This window comes from Stylophora pistillata, chromosome 8, assembly GCF_964205215.1.
Source record: "Stylophora pistillata chromosome 8, jaStyPist1.2, whole genome shotgun sequence".
Classification (NCBI taxonomy): Eukaryota; Metazoa; Cnidaria; class Anthozoa; order Scleractinia; family Pocilloporidae; genus Stylophora; species Stylophora pistillata.
This window is the reverse complement of record NC_142526.1, coordinates 18,022,754-18,033,060: the sequence shown is the minus strand read 5'-3', so window position 1 is coordinate 18,033,060 and position 10,307 is coordinate 18,022,754. Positions and strand designations below refer to the sequence as shown.

Sequence of the window (10,307 nt, the reverse complement as noted above, 5' to 3'; positions counted from 1 at the left end):
TAATTTCTCCTTACAATATCAATCCTGAATCAAGTATCAAAGTTCACGAGAGTAAGGAACTGATTGCCAACTACAGAAGCTCTCGATTGTTAAACAAATTCTCTTGTCAGCATCTTAGGAAATGTATGGGAACAGCATTGAGAATATGCATTCTGATGTTAGACTGTTGAGCTAAAACAATTGAACTACCAGCGCGCGGATGAAATACTTTATTTAACTGCGCGTGCTATTTCTGGACTGTGACGAAATGATCATTCATGACCAACCTTTGAGCATGGATGTGGAAGATGTGGAAGGCCTTAAAATGCCTCAATCCCCTTGAAGCACGTGACCTTAGACTGGCGCGGCTGCCAAACAGATTCGGCGGGAAAGACCATGACAAAGACTGAGAAATGGCGACTATTTCTCAATCACTTTGCGAGACGGCCACATCTAAAAAGCGTCCTAAAGGTAAGAGGCTTGCAATAAACTGTTTTTATAACCCCTTTGGTAGGTAGCCCTGGTTTGAGTTCGGGTAATGTACACTCCCACAACGGAAAACTGCAAGATTTACATGAATTTTTGCAGCTTAGCATTGCTGTTGTTCAGTTTTGTTTGTCGTTCCCTATAATATCTGTAAGTAACATTTTACAACACTTATGAATTAGTGAACAAACCTTAAAGATCGTAAATGCTATTGCTCTAAATACACTAAATGTTAAGTCTGATAAAAAGTTAATCACTTTTCACTGAAACTCGAAATATGCAAAATGACAAGCTTAGAGCGTGCACAAGTTTTTTGACCTATAAATATTTTCTAACAGGAAACCAAACAAAGAATATTCCTGAACCAAGAGTGGAGACCTCTAAATCCAATACTTGCCTGAAGAATAGAAAATTGAGTAAGGTTAGTTTACACAAGGAGTTTTGGCAGCTCCTCAATGGTAACTTGTCAGTTCAAAAAGGCATGCATCTCTCTCCCCTATAGATAGATAGTTCTGAAAGTTAACACAAAGAAACATTTGTAGGGTATCGAATAATTTCAATTGCAGTTTGTAATAAATAAGAAAGTGTACATTTTTCTATGACTTAAAAAGTCTAAGTGCAAGTCTTTTTTACTCAAAATCATTTAATTTCTTGTAATAAATTCTTAATTTCCAATTTTAGTTGTCTTTTAGAAATTTTACGCATAAACATTTAGTCTTCTGCCCTGATTGGGATCAGTTATGATGTTTCCAGACAATTAGCGTATTCTAACCTTTATGTTTATATTTTCATCAACATTACCTAATTCTACCAAAATATCATCTTTGTAATACCATAAAGAAAGGTGGAGTTAAATGAATTTATTGTAATAAACTTTGCCAAAGAGAAAAAGAAGGGAGAAGGCTTATGTGTTGGCTTGTACTGTTTTGACACACTTTGCACAGGAAAGCAATTCCTTAGAGGTTACCTGCCCCAAATCCTCAGTTATCACTGTATCAGAACCAGCTTGGGAGATTGAATACTGTGATCCTGTTCCAGACCTTTATCCTGAACTGTCAGACTCATTAAAAATGCAAGAAGGTGATACAGAACAACTTGTCAAGAGAGAAGGTTAACTTTTTTTTTCCATATCATCCTTTTGTTCCTGGCTGCTGTAGCTAGAAATTGTCATCTGGAATTCAGTTGTGACTCCACAGGTCATGCTAAATTGAACATCTATTCTTGTCCTTTTTGAAATATAAATTGGAAGTTGGAAAAGAAGCTATTGCTTTTCCCTATTTTCTTTAGAGCTAGACCAAGTAGGTGCTATTTGCAATTTACCAGAGTAACATAAGTGGCTGAAAATGCACTTGCATGAAATTCTCCAATTAAAGTATACTCATCCAGTTACAGCAAACATATAACATTTATTTTGTTTGTGTATAGTTTCTATGGATCAAGATAACAGTGAAGAGAATGTTCAGTGTGTTCCAACTACTTGTGATGACAATCTTTCTCAAGAGAGCACAAGTCAACAGGTACATTTCTCATCCTCACTTAAGCCATTGGATCTCAAATTCTAGGCTAAATTTTAAAGAAATGTTAAGATGACTCCCTAGAGTATTTGCAAATAAACTGCCCTTCAGAGGGCATGTTATGAAAGAAATCTAGTTAATATATCTCAAAGTTTTCCCCCAAGAGATTTACCAGTAGGGCTAAGGGTTCTGTTTTTTTCGTAAATTTTTAGACTCATAACATTACCATGGCAAGTTCATCTCTAAAAACAGGCAGATATATTTCAATATTTGGCCTCTATACCTTAAAGTGCACCTAAACCCAAAATTTTTTTTTCGCTTAACGAAATAAGCTTATTTTTTGGAGTATTTCTGTGCAAAGATTTTTTAATTTGCTTAAATCTTAAATTTTCTGTGCCTAGTCAAAATACGGAAAATCGGCTGCCATCTTGCCCCACGACCGAGTTTAAAGAGGAATGGCTCTAGCGGATAATGTGACGTCAAATCGAGAACACGAAAGTCTGCTTTTCACACATTTTCACTTGTTTGGGAAGGTTGTGGTCGATATTGTCCGAAATATGCCGACCAGGTGTATTGTATGGGGAATGTATGAAGCGTGATACCCTCTTGCAAATTTCGCACGTTGCTACATCCTCCTATAACACACTTAGTCGGCATATTTTCGGACATAATCGACTACAACCTTCCTAAACAAGCGAAAATGTGTGAAATGCAGACTTTCGTGTTCTCGATTTGACGTCACATTACCCGCTAGAGCCATTCCTCTTTAAACTCAGCCGTGGGGCAAGATGGTGGCCAATTTTCTGTATTTTGACTGGGCACAGACAATTGAAGATTTGAGCAAATAAAAAAATGTTTGCACAGAAATACTCCAAAAAATACGCTTATTTTGTTAAGCGAAAAAAAATTTTTGGGTTTAGGTGCACTTTAATATCTCTACTTTCCCTTGGTGAAATGTCCTCATTCTCTGATACATTATGGAAATGATTTTGCCTGACCTTTTGAAATGGTTATAAACAATCAAGCTTCATGAGACAGTTTTGCCAATTTCTCTGATTTGTCATTTTTCTAAATATATTCCATTAACTCTGACAGATTTAAACAGAAATAGGCTATTTGATAAGAACTGTATATGGTTAGGATAATTGAGCCAATTTTCAAAAAAATTTACAGAAGAAAGCAAGATAAATCTCACTTTGCTTATGGATCTGTTGCCAATTTGCAATCTTTCCCCCTGTGTTTTCTTTTCTGTCGACCTCTTTTTCAGGCTTAGAAGAACATGAAAAGCTGACCTAAGTTTGCTTAGACCCCAAAATTTCATGAGAATGCAACTACAAGAGTCAAGAGCTTCAAAAATTTACCATAGGGCTCAAATCTCCCTGGGAACAAGAGACTCAAAACTCAAAACTATCTGAACTAAACTCATTGGTTACAAACTTTTATTAAAATCACTGTCTATATTTTTATGACAATCTCCTCATTAGTAACCTCCAATTATTTGCTAAGATTCAACTTAAAACAAAGGGGGTTTAGGGTATGAAATTTGGAGGAAAGAGATACTTTGTTGGTCATTTTTAACGCTTTTTTACTGTGTTGCCTCAATTTTAGCATAATTCCCAAGCATCAAATTCAGACAGCCAAAGCATTGCAAATGTCGTCAGACGAAAGAGAAAATTGGCAAAACCTAAAAAGGTTAGAAAAGCACAGGATGGTAATGATGTTCCAGATGCATCAGGAATGGTAAGTCAATATTTTGTAAGTTTTTTTTTTGTACACCTAGCAGTGTCAATTGCTTTTATGCCTCTAGTTACTTTTTTCATAGAATTGTGAGAAGCAAGTTACATCTCAAGAGACTGAAAAACAGGGTACCTGGGCACAGTGTAGCATTCCTAGTTGTGGTAAATGGAGATTTCTTCAAACTGACATAGATCCTCAGGAGTTACCAGAAAGATGGGTGTGTTCTTTGAACGAAAGTAAGACGATAATTCATGACTATATATCTTCAACTATAGCCATTCCCATGATGTTGTTTCCAAAGCTACTCACCTGTCACATAAACGTACTCATTCAGAATGATGTCTTTGCAGATGATTGCTACAATTCATGTAGTATTTCACAAGAAACGTTTGATAGTCAAGAGGGAAATTTGCACGTGATTTATACACCTTATCCAAATGGGGCTATTGTTTGGGCTAAGATGACTGGCTACCCATGGTAAGATTAGTTTTTGAAATCCTTGAAGCAATAGTACTTACTCAATTTATTTTAGTTCCATTCATTTTTAATCCGGCCAGTTGCTGTGACATATAATCTGTTATTATTAAATTCTATTCAAAAGCGGATACAATTCTCAAAACGTCTGATTCAACGTCCTTAAAAGAATCGACTGACAAAGCCTTTTTAGGGAAATATTAGCACATGACAACTTCCGTAAATCAAGGTTTATTTCCAGCTGAAACAGTGTCCTGGGCTAACAACGCAACACTTTTTGAAAATAAAGAAATAGATACAGCTCATTTCAGAATTAATTTAACTGGGATCAGGTACGTGTTCTGATAAACTTCAGGGTTGGTTCGATGACCTTCGATATTTTTTTCTTTCTTTCCGTTTTCCTTCCTTTTCTTTTTTACACCAGTGACCCGCACTAACTATCTTCATTTCTTTGTTCATCAAAAGGTGGCCAGCAATGATGGAGAACGATCCAGATTACGGTTACTATTGTGAAACCGAAGAAGATAATTTCACTCCGGTAATCAAAATGAAAATTAAGAGCATACTGTTTTCCCCTTAACAAGACGACTGTTTTCAACAGAAATAAAAAGCATCTGACGATCTATAAATTTCAGGTGTCGTTCCATGTGGTGTTCTTTGACAAACAAGTGTCGAGGTCATGGGTGAACGCTGCTTGTATTCGTAACTTTTCTTGTGATGATGACCCTGAGGATTTGGGAAAGGTTTGTTCGGTAACTCCTCACTATGATATTCATCTGTAGAGGATGCCAGTGGCGTTTGGAGTGGCCCGGGTTTTATTAATTGTCGGACTTGGTACCGGTGTTACACGCAAGTGGGTTGTTTACATAGTAGGCCCCCCTTGCTCCAAGGGTTTTCGAGTGGGCATTTCGGTTTCCTTTCTTTGCAAAATCTAGCACACCAGATTCCAACTCGGCCTTGCTGGGTGTATTCCTAAAGAGGAGTTTTTAACCTCATTGGCATTAGGTGGATGAACAGATATAGAGGATATTACAGGCCGTGCGGAGATACGAAATTTCTCTTCGAGTGTTCATAAATAAGAGAAATTTCGTGTCTTTGCGCGGCCATGTAATATTCTCAGTTTATTATACAACCACCAATGAAAAACAAAACTGTTTCACTTTTGCTGTGAAAGGCACGATTTCTTATGTAAGAACAGTAATGGTGTTATTTTTAGGCGTGGAGATATCACGTTTTTGCCCGAAAGCTCGCCTGGTACTTGACTGGTGTTTATGTTATATTATTTATAATTGATTAACTAAAGTTAATAGGAACGAGAAGTCTTGAGCGAGATCTTGTCATATCTTTCATGTCACACCCTATCTAAGTTTGGGTCTTAATGTTTCTTTCCTGCGATGTTAAGATGCATTTCTTTCATGTTTGTGTTGATTTTTCGCAATTGTCTTATGGTGGTATAGAACTTCTTGACCTCCTTTTTTCTTCAGGTGAGCGTTAGAGGAAAGAACTACAGAAGACAACTTACAGCAGCCACTCTGGAAGCACGGAGAGCTGCAAAAATGCCTCTACAGGTACCTTCTTTATTACTTGGATTCTAATTCTTCTTCAAGCCGTCTAATCTTTCAGACTGATTACAACAACTTATATGAGAGCACGATCCTTCGCAGTAAAGCACTATTTGAGCAATAGTGAAAATCAGACCTGAAAAAAATTTCAGGCCTGTACGGGATTCGAACCACTGACCTCTGCGATACAAGTGCAGCGCTCTACCAATTGAGCTAACAAGCCAACTGGGAGCAGGCCATCAAATTAATTCGACATAAACCCGTAGATGATAAATCAAACAACAACAAACATATGAAACATATGTGTGAACTGCGGTTATGAGACGTATATGAGAGCACGATCCTTCGCAGTAAAGCACTATTTGAGCAATAGTGAAAATCAGACCTGAAAAAAAAAAAAAAAAAAATTTCAGGCCTGTACGGGATTCGAACCACTGACCTCTGCGATACTAGTGCAGCGCTCTACCAATTGAGCTAACAAGCCAACTGGGAGCAGGCCATCAAATTAATTCGACATAAACCCGTAGATGATAGATCTACGGGTTTATAAATCTGATTTTCACTATTGCTCAAATAGTGCTTTACTGCGAAGGATCGTGCTCTCATATACGTCTCATAACCGCAGTTCACACATATGTTTCATATGTTTGGTGTTGTTTGATTTATCATCTACGGGTTTATGTCGAATTAATTTGATGGCCTGCTCCCAGTTGGCTTGTTAGCTCAATTGGTAGAGCGCTGCACTAGTATCGCAGAGGTCAGTGGTTCGAATCCCGTACAGGCCTGAAATTTTTTTCAGGTCTGATTTTCACTATTGCTCAAATAGTGCTTTACTGCGAAGGATCGTGCTCTCATATACGTCTCATAACCGCAGTTCACACATATGTTTCATATGTTTGTTGTTGTTTGATTACAACAACTTGTAACTGTTTCATTACTGTGGGAAAGCGGTTGACAATAAGAAACTTTTAAAACTTTCCAACTGCAGAGTCGATTGTCCAAATATGGTTTTATGGTGCGCTACAAAGGCACTATTGGAGACAAGAAAGAGAAGGCGCGTTCAGTGAGTCCAGATAATGGCGATTTGGATGATTCAGGTGAGATAATTTAAAGCTTCATTGTCTAAAAGGGACTTACTCCATTGCTGTATCAGCGTCCACAGAACACAAAAGTTACCGGGGGAATTATCACTGGGATAATCAAAATAGAGTATTGCGATGAAGGAATCAGAGCTTCTGACAGAGTCGCTGATGTGGAACTGGACAAGCCTGCAAGAATCCTGACATCCAACAATCTAAGCTAGTACTCAAGTAATGAAAAGTTTCGGTTGCGTCATTATTTTAACTAGCTGAATGGAAATTCTGATGATAGTCCGCTATGTTTTTATAGTTACAGGCTCATCCAGTCAGGAAAATCAGTGCAGCAGTGGGCATAGCTACGGGTCTTTTAGCAGTCCCGGAGAAAACGATCAAGAAAGCCCGCCAAAATCTAAAACTTCAACAAAGAAGGCTGCAAAAAAGCAAGCGGAAAGCAAGACCCCCACTAAAGTAAGAGATTCTTGTAGCCCAAAGAAAAAACACAGGAAGAAAAAGGAGCAAAGAACTCAAGCATTTCTTGTCTCGAAAGGCTCAAGGAAAATCAGCCCCTTTGAAGGTCAGTTGAACTCACTTTCTGTTGGTTTTAGTCAGAGTATTTTTGCCACGTTTTAATGGTCAACATACTTCTTCACTCTTTAGTTAATAAAATCGAAAGAAAACTGAGGGCATTTTACAGTAGTAACAGTTTAATATTTGCAGCCTGTGAGGAAATTCTCGATAACCATAAGGTTCCACTTTATTTCTTTGTGTACTTAAATCAGTGTCTCTTAACGGTATGTTTGCTGAATTTTAGCGAAGTGGTATGTTTTGAACTTGAGTACTATGTAAAGATTACGGATACCTTATCGATATTTGCATTACACCCATGTTAGGCACTGAGGTGATTTCTTACGAACGAGTTGTTTGGCAGGATAAGGCTTTGACTGCGTCTTTAAAGAGAAAAATGTTTTAATTCTGTTGTTTAAATGAAGAACTTAATGTTTGTCTCATAAAGAGGTATCCACTGAAAGTATTCTCCTGGTTTATGGTCTCGAGGACATAATTTTGTGTTCACCAGGGATGGTAAGGTTATAATCGCTTTCATCCCCAAAACTTTTTTTCTACATATCTTTCTTTCATGGTCTTACTACAGAACGAGGAGGATAAATGGTTAATTGATAATTCCGTATCACTGTCTGACCAAGTGAACTTTATCCGCAGGAGATTTATCCGTGATTAATGTCGCCACAAGTGAAAGTTCTGAGATATGTGGACTTAACGAAGAATCAAGAAACAGCCTCATGGAAGATACCATGGCTATCGAGAAACTTCAACCAACAGTCTTTTGTGTCTCGAACACCGACAGCAATTTGGATGAAACGCTCGATGAGCGAGAGAACAGCGCAAGTAAAGCTATCATAAAACCATGTAGAGAAACTGCAGGAATTCCAACTGCGACTAAAAAAAACAAAGCCACGAAAGTCAATAAAAAGAGGGAAATCGCAGACGAAATACAAGGAGGAAAGAAACAAAATAAATATAAGAATATCAAAGAAGATATTGTCAACAAATGCTCCAAAGAATCTGAGCAAGGACAGGTGAAGGATAATACAAACCCTGGCGTTTCTGCAAAATCAGTGTTATCAAGATCGAGAGACGAGGAAAATAATTTGTCTGAACAAGATAAACAGCCAGATCAAAGTGACGAGATGGATAAAATGATTTCAGTTGATATTTCTCCCTGTGGGAGGGAAGATGTAGCGAGGGGGTCAAGTGTTTCAACGCCTGGAGAAACTCTTCTGCCTTTAGTTCCAGGAGACAAAAGTAAGAAGAAGCGAAAATCTAACATCAGTTCCAGAGATTTCTCAGGGAAAGGAAACCCAACTAATAAGGAAACTTCAAGCCAGATGGCTGAGAGCCCCTGGTCAAAATTACAAGTTAGTGACGAAAAGTCGCGTAAAAGAAAAGATCTGACTTGTGGGAGGGATCAGCTAAGTACAACAAGTAAACAAAGTACCTATGAGCGAGAAAGTAACCAGTCGATAAGCATTAACAAAGAAGAACCGCGTTCTAGTTCAGAGGTTCCAGATCACAATTTGGAGTCTAGCCAGAATCCAAAACTCCCTAAAAAACCTGAGTTCTTATATAAGAAATCAAACACAGATGTTAGAGTAGCTGTTGATGAAGATGGTTCACTTCGAAAGAAATGCCTTCCTAAGTTGATGAAGACTGCTTTTAAACCTCCCATGGCGTCCAATGGGGGAAAAAGTAGCAAAATTCCGAAGATGCCCAAGCTTTTAAAGCCCCACTTTGTTAGTCCTGCATTTTCACTGCCTGAAAGCAACCACAAAGGTTGTGGAGTAGGGAAAATATCAGGTAAAAGCGTGGCACATTCCGTAACTGCCAAGAAGGATGTTGAACCCAAGAAAGAACGGGAACTGAAGAGAAAGGCTCAGTGTAAAGATTCTAGCTTGGTGAATCAGACGTCAAAAAGGGAAAAGAAAGATGACGAGAGACATGGACCAGCCAGCAACATGTTGTCAGGTAGGGGCTTACACCTTTGTCTCATCAGATTGATTTTAAGATATATCACTATTAATTGGCTAAAATTATGGCAATCCTGCTTTATCAAGCTCATCTGATTATCCTATTTTGATGTATACCCAAATGATCAGGAACAGTTCAGCCTGATTCCTTTGTAATACGTTTAGAATTGTTGAACTTAAATTTACTTTCATAATTGTTTTGTTTTCCTTTTTTTTCGTTTTCTTTTTTTATCATCAGAAGACCTTCAAGACGAAATAGAAGAAATTGACGATGACATCACAAATATACGGAAGGAACTAAAGGTTTCAAACAGCAGCGCTACAAGTTTGCCAGAGGAGACGATAACTTTGTCAAACGCCGATGGACCTATGCTTTCCGAGTCGCCAGAATTTTAAGACGCTAGCTTTATATATCAGTATGCATAGTTACATTCAAGCTTAAATTTTCTCATTAGAAACATCGACGCACTGTATTTTATCAAGTTAGGCATTTGGTTCGAAATTGTAGTTACTCAGTACATTTTTCGAAGGTATTTATGTACACTGGACTATTTTCAGTACTCTGGCAGTTAGAATTTGCTATTACGAAGTATTTTCAAGAGATTTGAATTTAACTAGTACTGGAGGGGACAAGTTAATCTTTTTGGGCCTTCTATGAATTAACATCTTAAGATATAGGAAATTTAGGGCAGCACATTCAAAGTTTGATTTTGTGACAATTTCGGTGGAGTTTTGTAGTGATCTTATTTATTTATTAAAATATCGATACTGTTACGAAACTCATCTTATTGTCAACTTAATGGAATTAATTTTTTTTATCTGGGAGCTGTACATACCATTCCATTTACCTTAACACCATTTTGGCATCACAGCCCCACTCTACAAGCAAACAGCTTGCAATTAAGTAGTTCCCTGTTACCAAAATATGGCGAT

At 37.7% G+C, this 10,307-nt stretch overlaps 1 protein-coding gene and 1 non-coding gene across 4 annotated transcripts; one reads left to right on the top strand and one right to left on the bottom strand.

Annotated features, from left to right (window-relative positions):
- Positions 1-39: 39 nt before the first annotated feature.
- Positions 40-10,153, top strand: LOC111329369 (uncharacterized). Of its 3 annotated transcripts, XM_088729948.1 has the most exons (14): positions 40-450; positions 804-886; positions 1,410-1,575; positions 1,891-1,982; positions 3,588-3,719; positions 3,802-3,952; positions 4,067-4,193; positions 4,656-4,728; positions 4,826-4,933; positions 5,675-5,758; positions 6,741-6,849; positions 7,142-7,405; positions 8,050-9,372; positions 9,613-10,153. In XM_088729948.1, the coding sequence occupies exons 1-14, from the start codon at positions 393-395 to the stop codon at positions 9,768-9,770; spliced, it is 2,928 nt and encodes a 975-aa protein (XP_088586074.1). In that variant the 5' UTR covers positions 40-392; the 3' UTR covers positions 9,771-10,153. The 3 variants fall into 3 exon arrangements, with proteins under 3 accessions (XP_088586074.1, XP_088586073.1, XP_022789795.2); XM_088729947.1 differs by having other exon boundaries at positions 3,802-4,193; positions 9,616-10,153; XM_022934060.2 differs by having other exon boundaries at positions 3,802-4,193.
- Positions 5,903-5,975, bottom strand: Trnat-ugu (transfer RNA threonine (anticodon UGU)). Its single transcript has one exon. It is a non-coding gene; the product is annotated as a tRNA-Thr (tRNA).
- Positions 10,154-10,307: the final 154 nt, after the last annotated feature.

Excerpts from the sequence above, each read along its gene's own strand:
- LOC111329369 (XM_022934060.2), top strand. The coding sequence starts at position 393 with ATGGCGACTATTTCTCAATCACTTTGCGAGACGGCCACATCTAAAAAG. Across the intron at positions 5,759-6,740 it reads CTGCAAAAATGCCTCTACAG|AGTCGATTGTCCAAATATGG; the intron begins GTACCTTCTTTA and ends TTCCAACTGCAG. Across the intron at positions 9,373-9,612 it reads AGCCAGCAACATGTTGTCAG|AAGACCTTCAAGACGAAATA; the intron begins GTAGGGGCTTAC and ends TTTTATCATCAG.